Below are 17,410 nucleotides of genomic sequence, written 5' to 3'. Positions count from 1 at the left end.
GTGAAAGAATACAACCGTTTCACACCCCTTTCTTAATTTTAAACCTAGATGCCTACAAATACTACAAAGCAGTGCTTGCCGGCCATTCTAAGAGCTTTAGGAGTTTACAAAGGCTCTAAGTAGAGCTGGTTTGGAGAGCGGAGTTTGCGAGTTCAGCTTGAATGCATGGAGCCAGTTGAGTATTAGATGTCTATTACAAACTTTAGTGGAGATTCCAGGTATGCATATGAACTCTGGAGTTCAGGACCATGGTTGGGGGTATTGAAATATAAATCCTATTTAAGGCTCAAAGACTGCATGGAATCAGTTAGAGATAGGGTGTGTTGAAGGAAAGGGGTCCAGCGAGAGAACTTTGAGGATGCTGTAATATGTAGAAGTGGGGAAGAAAAGGGAAACCCAGACAATAAATAAAAGGGAGTTACCAGAAAGAAGGAGGAAATCTAGGAGAGTTTGATGTGTGGGAATCCAAGGCTTGCATGAGCAGATTGTGAACAACTGTGGCAACTGCTGTTGAGGAATTCATGGCAATGTCAGCAGTCACTGGGGACCTCGATGAGAAGTTTTATCAGATTCAAGAGGGCAGGTGACAGACAGCACTAGGTTAGAACATGAACAGAAGGTGAGGTCAAGCAGACAGAGAGGGTCCACCCTCCTACTGCTTCAGGGGCCTGCTTTGTCCTTCTAATGCTTGTAGCAACTCCAAATGGCTGTGCCTCTTCTGACTTGCACTGGGGAAGCCAACTGGCTCGTCATGTCTGTCCATTTTTCCATCCCAACGGAATTACTACTTAAGTTTATATCTTATTTCCCCTCATAGATGGAGCGCCTTGATATAGGGTCTCTGCTTTCCATTGGGCCTATTGTAATAGCCACATATATTGATTTAATAATGGCTTACTTAAAGAACAAAAACTGAACACAAAAGGAAAATTAGATTGTTTAAGCTTAGTCCTCTAGGAGTCACAAAGAGCACACACCTATTCTACTCTATACCTGTGTGCACTAGTGTGGATTTGATGAGGTTTGGAGAAGATGGGAACCACGAGGCTGAGACTGATCCCTTTCTTCCCACATGGTTCGTTACAGTAGGTGGCGGCAGTTGTGGTTTCCTCAACAGCAGGGACATACTCCGCCTTCTCTTAGATGACATAGGGCTGTTGGGTTCTCCAGGACGTTTCACTTTGTTTTGAGGTCCTGCTACAAACTCATCTGCTTCATCAATCATCATTCCCTACAAAATGCCAAGAAACACATTCCATGAATGACAAATATCCAGTGCTTTCAGAAACTGCAAATAACTTCCAGAGGCAATCACCAGTATAAATCTTATCATGGGCCAAAGATTTTCATCCCCCAACACACATTCTGTTCACAAGAAATGCAACTTAATTTGAATGCAGTCTGAAGGAGAGTAAAATACAAGGTTGCAGTCTAAAGCCAACTATAGTTATTCAGAAAGATTGGGAAATGAGCAGATATCATCAACCAAAATGAAATAAAACCACGTTTTCTTCAATAAATAAGTACAGATGCTTGTTAGGGGAAATAATTTTGTTTGTGTGTGTGTGTTTGTGTGCTTTACACTCATCAGTGGCTAATTTTGATTTGCATTGTACACATGCTTGATGTAGAATAGTGAAAAGAAGGTAGAAGAGAAATGTCATTTGCCCAGCCCCAACCCCACAGATATTCAAATCTGTGCACCTTGGTGTCAGGCTGGGTGGGAGGTACTTTTCACTGTTGGGATAGATGAAAGATGAGAGCTAGTGATATAGAAGGTTAGCTTAGAGCTGTTCTCAACCAAGGATAACACAAGAATATGCCCTTTGTTATTTGAGTAAAATAATGATAAATAATTTGTGCTGTTTACATTTCCCTTAAAAGAAAAGTGCACAAAAGGGGACAACACATACTTTAATTTTGTACCTGCCAGCTACTATTCTAATTGCTCTACATGTATTCATTTACTTTGCCCTCTGCAAAACTGATGGGTTAGGTATAATTATTATTCCCAATGTTACAAATGAGGAAATTAAGGCACAGAATGCTTAAGAAAAATACCAATTAATTGAAGAATAGGGTGAGGTGGAATACCTTAAAGTCTACTTTTATTACGGAAGAGACTATTACATGTTCTGGGCCTTACAATCAACAACCTCCATGAGTACAAATAGAACTTCGCACGTCAATAGTAAAGTCAATAGGTCCCTCTCTCTCACTCACACACACCATTAAGATCTCTAGGGAAATCAAAACCAAATCCCTTGCCATTGAGTCAACACGAACTCAAAGTGACCATATAGGACACAGTAGAACTGCCCCCAGAGGGTCTCCAATGCAGTAACAACCTTTACTTATGGAAGCAGACTGCCATGTCTTTCTTCTATGGAGCAGCTGGTGGATTTGAACTGCTGACCTTTCAGTTATTGGCCAGGCTTAACCACTGTACCACCAGGACTATTAAGATATCCAGTTGTTTTTGATGTTGTTAAGTACTGTTGAGTGGATTCCGACCCATAGCGACCCTGTATAGGGTTTCCAAGGAGCAGCTGGTGAGCTTGAACTGCCAACCTTGTAGTTCAAACCGACTTTGCAGTCCAGCCTATTAACCCACAGTGCCACACCTTAGTGGGCACACATTAATGGCAAGTATTATTTCTGCTCAACCAACAAACTCTTGTATCAGGACAATCCCACATAACAGTTCCAATGTCCTGTTTTATCTTTTTAACAGAGATTTCCAAATATATTCATCTTGCCCGAAGAAAAGAAGTATTGCAAATACACGTTGTCCCTGATTACAACAGGGTTCCTTTCCAATGACTGTTGTAAGTCAAATACCTTTTTTCTTTTGTAGTCTTCATTATTATTATCTTTTATTAAAAGTATCTTTATAAATCTGATCTTTATTTGCCTTTGGGGGATAGAAGCATAACACATACACTTAAAGATATATTTTAATATTGTATTTAGTACATATTACTAACAACAAGATGTACAAAAAAAATAAAAGGCAGTCTAGGCAGTATAAGTGTGATTTGCCACAACTTTAAATATGTTGTAAAATGAATACTATATCATAATTTACACATACATAAAACTAGGTGCCTTACCTTTTTATCTTGTTTAAATGGATTGCCAAAAGTATGAAGTCTTTTTGGTTGGTCTGGATCAATCTCTCGAAGTGGAGAAGGCAACATCTTTAGATATTCCTGATAGTTTCCCATTTGTGCAACTGGAACACTATGAAGTGAATCTGCAAAATTACCAGAAAAGAAACGAATGCTCTATCGCTGAAATGTATGATCTTATGAGAGGTCATGATCATAGAATGCTGTCTCAGCACCAAATAGAATTTAAAATCTGAAGTAGTATTAATCTATCCTAGGATGAAGAAATTTCCCCCTACATCTAAAGTCATTAATTGGTTCATCAGTACTCCTGCTTACGGTCTCAAACAACTGTTGTTGTTGTTAAGTGCCATTGAGTCAGTTCTGACCCATAGCGACCCTGTACAGGGTTTCCGAGGGTGTAAATCTTTACGGGAGTAGAAAACCTCATCTTTCTCCCGCGAAGCAGCTGGTAGTTTCGAACCGCTGACCTTAAGGTTCACAGCCCGATTCTAAACAACTAGCCCAGAACAATTCCCTTACCTTTCAAACAAGGCTACCCTCTCTTATACCGCCATCCTAACTCAAAAAACTGCATTTGCTCCCCAGTAGGAAGAATCTAGGCTCCATGGCAGTCTCATCATCCAGAGAACCTTAGGTAGTGGGTTTTCAATTCCTTGAGAATTTGATTTAATCTACCAAAGTCTCCTTTGTTATATATCGGGGGGAATTGCCCAGGCTAAGACTTGCCAAATTTAGTTGACAGATGACCCAGCTTAAAATGACCAAAATGGAGTCAAGGGGCATTTTATGAAGTTACCAGTTATCCTGAATCCTATCAAGTTCATTCTTCTCATGTAGATGAGAAATTCTCTATTAAAGTCATCCTAATAGGTGGTGTAAGGAGCTCTGGGAGTGTAGTGGTTACGAATCTGCTGCTAACCTCAAGGTCAGCAGTTCGAAACTACCAGCGGTTCCACGGGAGAAAGATGAGGCATTCTGCTTCCATAAAGATTTACAGCCTCAGAAACCCTGTGCAGGGTCACTATGAGTCGGAACCGACTCCACGGTACTTAACAACAATAGGTGGTTGATACAGTGTTTGCACTGTATCAACCACCTATTGTTGTTAAGTGCTCTGGTAGCGTAGTGGTTACGAATCGGGCTGCGAACCATAAGGTCAGCAGTTCGAAACTACCAGCTGCTCCGCGGGAGAAAGATGAAGCTTTCTACTCCCGTAAGGATTTACACCCTCGGAAACCCTGTACAGGGTCGCTATGGGTCGGAACCGACTCGAAGGCACTTAACAACAACAACAACAACAGTGTTTGCACGTGCAGTCTCTGGACACTGAGAGTCCTAGTTTCTGTCACTTCCTAATCAAGTAAGCAAATCTCTTAAACACTCAGTTTCTAGGTCTATAAAATAGACATAAAAACAGTATCTAATTCATGGGGCTGCTTTGAACATCATAAGCAATAAATATGGAGAGTGTAGTATACCTACTGATTATCTCATAGTTCTTGCACCTGAGAAATACTTGTGTTTGGGTAGACATTGGAATTCCAAGAAAACAGTCATTTTAAACATTAAGGCATTAAAAGATAACCTATTCATTGTGTAATAAAAATCTTCATGTAAGTCTTGACACTTTCACAATCAGGAAAATGTGCGTCATTGTGCATTTACCTTCGTCTTGGCCAACGATAAACTTGTGCGTTTTCAGCAGATTGGATCTCATTCTGGTTAACTGGTCTAATAGACCACTACGTGGAATGTCATAAGCATTTCTATATGTCTGAGGTTTCAAATCCTGTTTGAAATAAAATGAATAATCTGTTACTCTGGAAGTTTTAAAAAATAAAAATGTAAGCCTTCTAAAATTGTGTGTGGGGGGAATATTGTAAATTGAGTGAAAACGTACAGAAGCAAATCAGTTTTCCATTCAACAAGTCATATGCATTTTGTTTCATGTCATTCATTGATTATAATCCATATAATGTAAAATCCCTCATCCTATTTCTATCCTGTATTCCCCATTTCTATTCCTCCTTCTTCCCTAACCCTTGCTGCTTTCTGAACTTAACTGGTCTAGACTTCTTCTTTGGCAGCCATGGAGGTGAGTCACCACTAGGATCTCCCTCAGGAAACAATGATGAATCCACTGCTAGCGATCACTGATCATATTTGTACTTACAATGCACCCACAGAAATAAGGCACATGATGTGCACAGTACTCATAGGAAACCAAAGGGAGGGGGTTGTGGATTGAAAAAGTGAATAAAACCTGGTATTTGTGCTAAAAATACGGTATTTGAATGCCACAGCTGCACTGCCTTTGGGATCTGTTGCTATGTTGAGCTGAGGTCATACTCTTTCCAGGGTGCCCCAGACAATGACTGAGAATGGTGGGGCGCTAGGGGCTGCCTACTTCTGCCCAAAGTGGACTGCTTTTATGGGAAACCGTGGTGCCAGAGGTCTCTATATCCAATCCTTCTTACTGCCCCTCTGCCCTCACAGGTGCAACTTCAGCACTGTGGTCTGAAAACTCTCTCTGCTTGCTCCTTCTCCCTCTCCCTTTTATTTTTCATAGATACTGCTCTCCCAGATAGATTGTACTTTTAATTCTGTATTGACATTTGCCACCAGAAGGATCCAGTTTTTAAACTGGTCAATTGATCATTGTTGTTGTTGTTAAGTGCCATCGAATTGATTCTGACCCATAGTGACCCTGTATAGGGTTTTCAAGGAGCAGTTGGTGAGCTTGGACCATAGACCTTGAGGTTCAAACTGACTTTGCCATCCAGCGCATTAACCCACAGCACCACACCAGGACTCCAACTAATTAGTAAGTCCCTAAAGGAGCTCTGGTAGTGTAATGGTTACGAGTCGGGCTGCTAAACCCAAGGCCAGCAGTTTGAAACTACCAGCCGTTACGCTGGAGAAAGATGAGGCTTTCTGTTCCTGTAAAGATTTACAGCCTCGGAAACCCTATACAGGGTCATATGAGTCGGAACCAACTCCATGGCACACCACCAACACCACCAATCCAAACACCATTATTTCAAAACAAAAGTATTGTAGGAGATGTAAATATGTCAGATAAACTCAAACAAATACAAACTATTCACATCGCAATTTACCTTGTTTAAGAGCCCTATTTGGAAGCCAGCAAATTCTTTGGTACTTAGTTCTGCCAGTCTTAGTGCAGTTTCCCCTGTGATTTCATTCAACAGTTTTCTAAAATTTGGACTGTGAGTCAAAGACAGTACACCTGCCGAATGATTTTTCACTTTGATTCCGATTTCCTGGGGAGGTTTCTTCCCTACTGATGCTAGTATTCGTTCTGACTCTAGTTTGGTCTAAAATAAAAGTACATAGTATGTTATGAAAAGACCTATAATACCACTGTTTGTTTGTTTTCGTTTTTTACTATCTAAGAAAGATAAGACTTTAAGAACCCAACAGAACATTTTTTTTCCATTACAAATCACAGAAAAAAAAGGATCATAATTCCCTTTGTTTCTTTGTACTACCACAGCATACACAGATGGAAGAATAGAGAGGCAATTCAATGCTTTTTTGCTTGAGACTAGTATCAAATTATGACTGAGTCGTGGAAAAACATGAAATCAGGGACAAGATTTTCTTTCATAGATACTTTGTTGCTGTAAAAACTATTCATCTTGTTGTTGTTGTTGTTGTTGTTATGTGCCATCGAGTCGGTTCTGACTCATAGCGACCCTGTATAGGGTTTCCAAGGAGCTGCTGGTGGGTTTGAACTGCCGACCTAGACTCAGGCAAAACAAATTAAGACTCCATATTTATAAATACAAATTAGTGCTTAAAATCAGGTTATATAGATTGGTGTTATATCAAAAAAAAAAACAAAAAAACTAGCTATTTATTTTAAATATAGGACCATCCAAAAAACATCTTAGAAGATAATGCTTCATTTCATAGATATGGCCAAGTAAATGAGTTTTAACGGGTACTCAATAAGTTTTCTACTAACTGACTGAAAAATTCCCTTAATAGACACAATTATTTCATATTGATAAATATTTCTTAGGAGTGAATTTCAGCAACATATGGCATAGTAAGCATATTTATTATGTTTTACATACATCAGAAATGATTCAGGGAATACTAATGACTTTGATCTTTTATATCTACATATTCACAAGTTAGTAATGCTCTTTTCTCTAAAGGTGGAACTCCAGCAAGTTCAAAATAATTAGGAGGTTCTTGGGATTTGGTCAGAGATATTAATTTGTTCCAATGATAGGAATTAACTATATGTTTATTTGCTTTAAAATTTCTTAAATCATGGAATCTAGGCTATGAAGGGTATGTTTCCTTACATGGTCTGTAAAGATCATTTATAAAAATATATGAGCAATGTCTACTAGAAAATCCCAGACCTTCTATTAGTTTCAACCCTGTTTAGCATTCTTCCTGATGAAACAGCCTTAAAGGCCCAAGGTAAACATCAGATCAAGAAATAAACCAATATATTAATAAATTCATAATCAAAGCAAAACATCATCATCAACAACAACAAAAAGAAAAACCTATTAGCAGAAAAGAAAAAGGGGTTAAGGGGACACTTGTTAGATCAGAAATCTGGATTTAACTTTATTTTTTGTTTCACTTATGAACTTACTGGACCTGTAGGAGCCAGTAAACTCCAGATGCTACTTAAGTTTGTGCCAGTTCTTAGCAAAGTGTGTCAGCACCCCAATTGTGCATCACTTTGGTTCTTTGGTGAAATATGTCACTTTGCTTGCTACTCTGTTTTCTAAAGTTTTCCAACTTCCAAACGTTTCCAGCTTGAAGCAGTCTTGCCACTGCAAGCGCTACTGCTGTTTCCTCCTTCTGCTTATAAGCAGAAGGTCAAACCGCAGCATTGAATCGTCATATTACAGAATACATATGTATGGCAGTAAAGGTCTAACTTGGTAGTTCTCAAACATTGCCATCCTGCAAGAATGGACTAGGTAGAAGTGAGAAATATGATAAGGAGGGGTGAGTGGAGAATGAGGTACTAATACAGAGGGGCAGGCAAGGGACATGGTGAACAATGGTAAATGAGGTGGGGGTATAAAGGAATTCCTCTCTTCAAGTCCCCTTGGGGCCTACCACCCTCCAGTTTGAGGAACATTGGTTTCATCTCCCCACTCCCACCCCAGGAAAAGCATAGGGACATTTATCTAAAGGCTAGCATGTGAGTGTCAGCCCTTCACATGCCTGAAAATGACTTTAGGGCAAGTCATGTGATCACACCATGCCTCGGTGTGGTGACCTAAAAAAAAAAAAAAAAAAAAAGGAGATGCACTAGTCCAAAGTAATTTGAGGAGAAACCTAGATTTAAGATAGACAAGAATGTGACCCAGGAGATCATTCTGTTAAGCCTCTGCCCCTCTTAGGTCACATCAGATCCAGCAGCTCGTGGGCAGGGCACATGGGCAAGCAAATGACACTGACAGACCCTTAACTGCAGGTTAATGGTGAAGCTAGAAGCCACAGAGAATCACATTGTTACTGATCCATAAAGTGTAGAAATATATACACATTTAATTTTTTAAATTACAATTACACTAAAGAATAAGGAAATGCACTTCTGAGGGCAAAGGAGTTTTGTTTGTTTGTTTTTACCAATACTACCTGTTGGCTGAGTTTTTTAAGGTAAGAGATAACACTGTAACTAAGTCCACAATCTAAATTATCTGATATCAGATTTGGAGCTCCCATCATCCTTAGTGCTTTCTTTAATGGCTATAAGGAAACAAAATACACAACAGTAAGAATAGGATAATCTTAAAATGCTCAAAGTTCAGTTACAAGGGGCAAAGGGACATGATTCATTTCTTAGAAGTCAAGGTGCTGCACATAAAACCAAACATGGAACATTAAAAAGTGGGAATGAAAAACAGTAGAGAAGTAAGGAGCAGAAAGTAAAAATAAAATAAAATAAACAATCAGAGGAGAGTGGGATCAGAAGAGCAAGTAACAGCAAATTCAAACAATGGATCAATTGTTTTCAGTCTCAAGCCCCAAGCCTTAAAATAATTTCACACTACATTTTATCATGCACCCCATTCCTGCCATGGCAAATCTTAACACACCCCCATTTCTCCTCCAGTGAAGAGGCTCTACCTCTTCACTTGTACCAGTGGTACGAATTAAGGCTCTTCCTCTTCACTTGTAGTAACTTGGCTTCAAGTCTGCCAAGTCAACCCCATGTGCTTCATAGTACAACTGCTCCATAGGGTTTACTTGGCTGTAATCTTAGGTAAGTAGATTGGCAGGCCTTTCTTTCACAGTGCCTCTGGGTGGGTTCAAATCACCAACCTTTTTGTAGCTGAGAACAAGCCATTTGTGCCACCAAGGGACCTTAAGTTATATTACCAGTACAAAAATGATCATGGATACTTTTTTTTCAAATTGACAAAAAAAAAAAAAAAAGGAAGCCCAGTAGGGTATTACTCTGTTTGGATTCCCCCACTAACATCCTGACCGTTTGCAGTCTCCGAAACATGCTTAACAGACAGCAAATATACTGACTCCAGAAAATTTGTTTAATCCCTGTGTTGAGATAGAAACCCCGCATTGAGAATTTCTAGAGTTCAAAAGGAAAGCTGAATGTAATGTATGAATCCAGACCTATTTATGCATAAATTCTAATTTCACGAGGTTAGTTTTAATAAGAGAAACAGAAATGTTGTATAAAAAATAACCATGGCAGTTACAGTAAATAAAATACACAGTTCTATTTTTGTGTTGCCGTGTCATCACCAAACTCTTACACATGGTTTGAGAAGACCATGGCCACACAAATACTTATCAAACAAAGAGGGTAAAGCTTGCAACAAGAATCTTCATTTGTATACTGAATACACATATACACATAAATACATACTAATAAGAAGTATGGAGGCAGAGTTTTTAAGTAGCTGTCAAAAGCCTGTCGCCACTTCAGATTTGGCTTAAGTTTGTGAACTTTAAACAAGTCATCTGTAATAGAAAACCAAGGAAAATATTACATTATTCCAGTTTTATATATCAAAAGTAATATCAAGCAATTCACATCTATTATATCATTTACTATTAATCTAAATTTTTTAGTTACATGAGATGAACCTTTCATTGGCGTTTATTTGATTATCTTTTTTTGGTGATTCTACTGGTGTGACACTGTGGGCTAACATGTCAGACTGCAAAGTCGTTTGAACTGCAAAGTCAGTGGTTCAAGCTCACCAGCTGCTCCTTGGAAACCCTATACAGGGTCGCTATGGGTCTGAGTCGACTCGACGGCCCATAACACCAACAACAAACTATTTATCAAAATTACATATAATATTTTTCTGGAAAATAAAACACATTCCAAAAAATAAATAAAATGCATTCCTAACTGTCGTGGATTAAATTGTGTTCCCCCAAAAGATAGACTAGGAGTCCTGAAGTGGCACTGTAGGATAAGCACTCAACCACAAAGTCAGTTTGAACTGCAAGATTGGCAGTTAAAACTCACCAGCCACTCCTCAGATACCCTATACAGCGTTGCTGTGGGTAGGAACCAACTCGATGGCACTTTACAACAACAAAAGATAAGTTTAAATTCTAACCCCTGTTACATGTAAAGATGACTTCATTTGGATATAAGGTCTTTCTTAAAAGATGTTCTTAGTAAAGTTAATGAGGTCTTAGTGGAGTACAGTGAGTCCTAATCTCTTCTCAGTGGTGTCTTATAAAAGGGAAAAACAGACATGGAGGTGGTCACACAGGAGGAGGCACTATGCGACGATGCATTGGAAAGCCAAAGTAATGCCCAGGGCCACCAGAAGTTGGAAGAAACAAGAAAAAATCTTCCCCTAGAGCAGACAGCGAACATGACCCTGCCAACACTCTGAATTTGAACTCCTAGCCTCCAAAACTGTGAGAAGATAAATTTGTGTTCTTCAAAACCACCCACTTTGTGGTAGTTTGTTATGGCAGTCCTTGGAAACTAAGACAGTAAATTACACATTACTCTTTCCTCTGAAACTATGTATCCAAATTTGATCCACCCAAAAGTCTTTTCTGAGCTGTCATATATTGGTAACGCTATAGAATTTTCACTCGAGGGGAAATCCATGGTCACTTGTTGTTGTTGTTGTTGTTAAGTGATGTCGAGTTGGTTCTGACCCATAGTGTTTCTGAGGAGCAGCTGATGAGCTTGGACCTTACAGTCCAGTGCATTAATGCACAGTGCCACAATTTAAGCATAGAGAATGTTGTACTTTTTGTTGACTTTACAAAGTATATTAGAATAAAAGCTAGGCCACTAATTTTTAGGCATTGATGGCAAAATCTACATTATCTTTTGGAATCTCCTTAATAACCCATACTGTACTTTATTTAGTCATATTCTCCCCAAATATGGCACTAGTAATAGAATGTAGTGGTGTTAGGTTGAAGTTTAAAACTTCATTCAGTAAACATGTTTCTTGAATACCATGTGCATGAATAAAACCAAATATATTTACCTTGATAAAAACACAGACTTCCTATCTCTTTACCTCTACATATATATAATCTAAATATACATGTTACATGGAAATTTCCAAAGCATCTAATAATTTTTTTCTCTGAGTAAAAAAAGTGTTTCTTTCTAATATAATAATTCAAAATTGATATCTCTACACATCAATGTGAGCCTGCCATACTTACAATAAATACCAAACAAAGATATTACAAATTCATTCTTTATTTTGTTTCTTCGGGTATACGGAAACTAACCCTTTGCCACATGCATAATTTCTGCATAAATAGGGCTATTCTTTGAAATTCTGAATTACGTTAAGAAAAGCAACTACGTATTTTCTTCTTTTCACTGCTATAATACATTATTCACTTCAGCTAACACTAATATAAGTGAATTTATAGTCATAAAATGTTGTCTTTTGTTCCATTACAGAAAAAGCAAAGAAAAAAAAGATACAAAGCAATTTCTGCCTCATTATAGCAAGGAAATTCTTTAAAGACCATTCTTATTTAGACAAAAAGGAACAAGATACCTTAGAAATATCATGCTATATTGTGTATTCCTGTGGAGACTGTTGGGAATCCTGAGGTAGATTTGGGGAAATAACTGATAAATTTAAATACCGCATGAATGTGGAGACTTTTAGATATAAATAGATTCGATCATCAGCGTTAATAATACTCTTAATACTTCTAAAATGCCATGTGCAGTTATTCATCCAGGAGCTGGCTTAGTCTAATTATGGCTTACCAGATTTTATATCTTTCATAGTCTAGCTTTAAGGTGATACTACTTAAGTGTCACCTCTGTAGCATACAGAAAGATGATTTTTATGCCTCCATACAGATGGAGATACTAGGATGGTACAGAGAAGATGTCAGAAACAATTTGCTAACCAAAAGATGAGAAGATGATAATGTAGACAGAGAGTAAAATGATACTACCAACACCCCCAAAATGGCTGACAGACACTATCTCTTCTAGTTCCTTTCTCCCCATTTCCTCCTTCTTAATACAAACTCAAAGAGGGGGAAGACCTACATTTCAATTTAAGCTCAGTCACATTCTTAGGTGAGTGAACTTCAAGAAATCACTTCCCATTTTGAAATCTCATCTATAAAATGAATTTAACTGCAATTGCCTTACCACACAGGATTGTTGTAAATAACTCAATTGCATATGTGAAAATATTGCATAAAATGAAAATAACTGTGAAAACAATAAAACATTAGACACAGAGTGATTGGTATGAAATCAATTACCCTCCCATTCTTTATATCCATGCTTCCCCTTTCCCTCCTGATTTTAAATAAAATAGCCTTAATCTGGAGCTGAATTTTATTTTTTCAAATGGGCCCCCAGTTCTTGATTAAAAACAAAAACAAAGCAAGTGAATGGAACTTGTTTTGAATTTTAAGAAATTAAAAAAAACAAAGCTGGTAAAAATGTCCTAATGTCTTCAGTTATTGGTCCTCAATAGAAAATACAGCTTCCTAACTGAGAGAATCCCATGGCCAGCTGTAACAATCTGGTGGCCACTGTATTGGTATGATTCTTCTGGTAACTCATAGTTCCAATTAAGCTTCATTTATCTATCACAAGGAAATGAGATGTTTCACATTTTCCAGTTAAGCCTTAGTGCTTAAGTAATTAAACATTTGTTAATGTCTTTTGATGGAAATATTACATTAATGAAGAGGAAACTGGGGCCACCAATATGGATGGACCAGTCCGCCAAGAATACAAGTAATCCTAAATGTGTAAGAACCAAATAATATAAATGCAAACTATACGAAGCAAAAACTCACGGTACAAAAATGAAAAACCAACAAATCCACAATTATAGCTGGGAATTTCAACACACAAAATCCCAAAATTCACCCAATATGAAATGGATAATTTGAATAACTCTATGCTGCAAACCGCAAGGTCAGCAATTCGAAACTACCAGCTGCTCCGCAGAAGAAAGATGAGGCTTTCTGCTCCCATAAAGATTTGCAGCCTCGGAAACCCTGTTCAGGGTCGCAATGGGTCGGAACCGAATCAATGGCACTTAACAACAACAACAACATAGCTATGAAGGAAATTGAATTAATAATCTTAAGGCTCCCTCCAAACAATCTCTAGACCCAATTGGCTTAACTGGAGAAATATATCAAATGTTTAAAGAATCAATACCAGAATTTTCATTCTCTTACATAAAATAAAGGAGTTAATACTTCCCAATTTATTTTGTTTTATGATTCCTAAAGCAAAGACAGTTAATAAACAAAACCAAAAAAGCTACAGACCAATATCTTTCATGAATATACATGCAGAAATCCTTAACAAAACATTAGCCCATATATTCAGCAATATATTAAAAGAATTATGTGCTGTAACCAAGTGGGCTTTATTCCAAGGATGCAAGGCTGGTTCAGTACTTGAAATCAATCAGTGTAATTCACTGATTGATTTGAATATAATCATATTAATTGATGCCAGAAAAAATTGACTAAATTCAACACCAATTCATGCTAAAAAAAAAAATGTTCTCAGAAAAATAGGAATAAAAGAGAAACATCCTCAATCTAATAAAGAAAATCTACAAAAAAACATACAGCTAAATTATACTTAATGGTGAAAGATTGAATGCTTTCCAACTAAGACAAGAAACAAGGCAAGGATGTTCACAATCCCCACTCTTGCGCAACAAAGTGCTAAAAGTTTATGGATTGGAAGCAAGAATGTGTATAGATATCAATTATCCCTAAATTGATAAACATGTTTAATGCAATTCCTATAAAAATCCCAGTAAGAATTTTTATAGATGTAGAAAATCATTCTAAAATTGATATGGAAAAACAAAATAACTAGAATTACTAAAATCATTTTGAAGAGCAATGAAATGGGACTTATTATATATCTACAAGTAAATCTTTACAAGATGGTGGATCGGGTAGACGTGCACTAAGGAGCTCCATCAGCAACAACACAGAATACTGGACTAAGCAGGATCAGGGGATGTTGATAGAACCCTGAACCACATATAAAGGAATATTTAGAAGCTTGGAAGGCTTACAGCTAGGGGAATTTGTAGCAGAATCAAGAAATTCATTGCTTTCTAACTTAAGACACTCAGCTGCTCCCAGAGCTGCCATCTTGGGAGATACCAAGCAGGGGAAGGATCAGAACAGCCAAGAAAGCCTGACAGAATTGCGGAGATACAGGTGTGGACATACTTTTTCTTTTTTCCTGTATCTGTTCATTTGTCTCTCTGTCTGTGCACCTCCATTCTGGTGACTAGTGGGGATGACTGAATGAATGGACACCCCACCCCCACCCCTGGAGGGTTCTACTATGCATGCACACAGATCCCCTCAAATTTTAAAGTGACAGTTTCCACTTAAAACCAAACGGCCACCACTCATCTGTCACTTTGTCATACTGTGGTGGCTTGTGAGTTGCTGTGATTCTGAAAGTTATGCCACCGGTATTTTAAATACCAGCAGGATCACCCATGGTGGATAGGTTTCAGATGAGCTTCCAGACAAAGACAGACTAAGAAGAAGGAGTGATGAACTACTTCCGAATATTTAGTCACTGAAACCCTTATAAATAGCAGAGAAACACTATCAGATATAGTGCCGGAAAATGAGCCCCTCAGGCTGGAAGACACTCAAAATGCAACTGGGGAAGAGCTGCCTCCTCAAAGTAGAGTTGACCATGATGATGCAAATGGAGTAAAGCCCATGGGAGAAAAGCTGTGATAGGATAATATCCATGCGCCTACAGGGAAGCCCAGTTAGTACCACAATTATTCAAATTTACGCACCAACCACTAAAACCAGTGAGCATGAAATGGAAGAATTCTACAACTTCTTCAATCTGAAATTGATCAAACATTCAATCAAGATGTATTGATCATTACAGGTGATTGGAATGCAAAGGTTGGGAGCAAAGAGGAAGGATTGATCAGTAGTTGGAAAATATAGTCTTGGTGATAGAAATGATGCTGGAGAATGCATGATAGAATTCTGCAAAACCAATGATTTGTTCCTTGCACTATAATACAGAGTAGACACTGGAGGGGGAGAGAAAGGAAAAGTCAGAAACATCACACTAGAAGGCTTGTAAGTCCGTCTTCTGCCTATAACTGATTGGAATACCTAAATTGGGGATACAGCATACCCAGTGAACGAGGCTTCTTGCGGAGCCTTTGCAATACATAAAACCATAGGTAGAAACCCAAACCACATCTAGATCTCCAGAGATGAGAAATCTCCACTTGAAAGGACGAGCAGACCAGCCTGGAGCGGCTAGAAGAACAAAAGATACTTCTTAAAAGAAAGACCTACAGGTAAAATACAAAACAATAGAGGCAGAGGAACTGTTACTACAAGAACAAACAAATCGCTTCCCTAGGAAACATCAAGGCAAGTAGTCGGGTCCTCTCAACGCAAACCCCCTTCCAAGACTAAGACTCAACTGAAATACACGCTCTGATTGGTGACCACACACATCACCGATAGGGGGAAGAGGGGTAAAAGCATCAATGAAGCAGCAAGCTAAGCCTTGCAATGTTCAGTGAGCTTCTGTGGACCCAGTTGGGGACCTGCTTGGCAAGCAGTGAGAGGAGACCTGGGGACTCTTGGGCCCAGAGTTAGTGGCATGGCCACGGAGGACTCGAGTGGAGAGTGGAGCTACCGGCTGATGGGAAGAGAGGGCATGGACACAAGAACACCCACACTTGCAGATAGTACCCACGTGACCTGGACCAGATGACTAATGATCAGAGCTCACCCAGGAGAAGAAAGAAGAGGAAAAGAAAAAAGAGAGAGTGAGCTGATACAACCTGATGAACTTGACCTATACCTACGGATGCAGTGACTCAAAAGAAGGAACAAATTCTTACAGCAAGAAACATGCCCACCTCCTCCACACACAGAGTGGGTAGAGATGGGCAACTTGGACATTGGATACCCAAATGGGGAGGGGGGGACTACAAAGGCAAGAAGTGACTGGTTTACAAGCTTTCAAGAGGGAACCTAGAGCTAGAGGGCATGGAGGAAGGCAGAATCTCCAGTGAGTACTATCCAATCTGTCTAGGTGGAGCTGATGAAATGAAATACAGATGGGTAACTCGTGATACTGTAGTGAATAATGGTTATCAGGACTGATTATGAGGGTTGGAAGTGCAAAAGTAGACGTTTTATAGCAAGGAAGGGAGTGTTTATTTCTCCAGTCTAGGAGTGGAGGTCTCTAGGACCATCAACGGAGAAGAGCAGAGATCGGGACCCTACCCAGAGAACCAGGGATCCCTGAAATGGAGACAGAGACGAGGATGTGGAGTGATGAAGCGCCTGGGGACTTTGGATCCAGAGAGGGAGAGGGCCTGTGGGCCGAAGACCTGGGGGGGTGGGGGGAGGTAGAAGGGTAGGGGGCAGATTTTTAGGCTATACCCTTTGGTTGGTTGATGATGCATGAAGGGGATTGGAACCATGGCAATGAAATGATAAACGATGGAATGAATGTGGGACTGAAGTTCTCTCATGTAAACTATCATATAATTCACAATAAAACATTAAAAAAAAAAAAACCAATGATTTGTTCATTTCAAATGCCTTCTTTAGACACCATAAGAGACAACTATACACATGGACCTCACCAGAGGGAGTACATAGAAATCAAATTGACTACACCTGCAGAAAAAGATGATGGAAAAGCTCCATATCATCAGTGAAAACAAGGCCAGGGGCAGACTGTGGAACAGACCATCAATTACTCATATGCA

The 17,410-nt window shown here is 38.8% G+C and overlaps 1 protein-coding gene across 1 annotated transcript in view; it reads right to left on the bottom strand.

Annotated features, from left to right (window-relative positions):
- The window catches only part of DDX26B (DEAD/H (Asp-Glu-Ala-Asp/His) box polypeptide 26B), an 85,644-nt gene that overhangs the window by 5,337 nt on the left and 62,897 nt on the right, over positions 1-17,410 (bottom strand). Inside the window, exons 10-14 of the mRNA XM_006877440.1 lie at positions 10,033-10,127; positions 6,254-6,472; positions 4,800-4,923; positions 3,114-3,256; positions 994-1,231 (exon numbers count right to left, since the gene is read on the bottom strand). Coding sequence (XP_006877502.1) covers positions 994-1,231; positions 3,114-3,256; positions 4,800-4,923; positions 6,254-6,472; positions 10,033-10,127 — 819 coding nt within the window. The remainder of the gene's footprint in view (positions 1-993; positions 1,232-3,113; positions 3,257-4,799; positions 4,924-6,253; positions 6,473-10,032; positions 10,128-17,410) is intronic.

The sequence above is a fragment of the Chrysochloris asiatica genome, unplaced genomic scaffold, assembly GCF_000296735.1.
Source record: "Chrysochloris asiatica unplaced genomic scaffold, ChrAsi1.0 scaffold00498, whole genome shotgun sequence".
Lineage (NCBI taxonomy): Eukaryota > Metazoa > Chordata > Mammalia > Afrosoricida > Chrysochloridae > Chrysochloris > Chrysochloris asiatica.
This window is presented reverse-complemented; position numbering and strand designations above follow the sequence as displayed.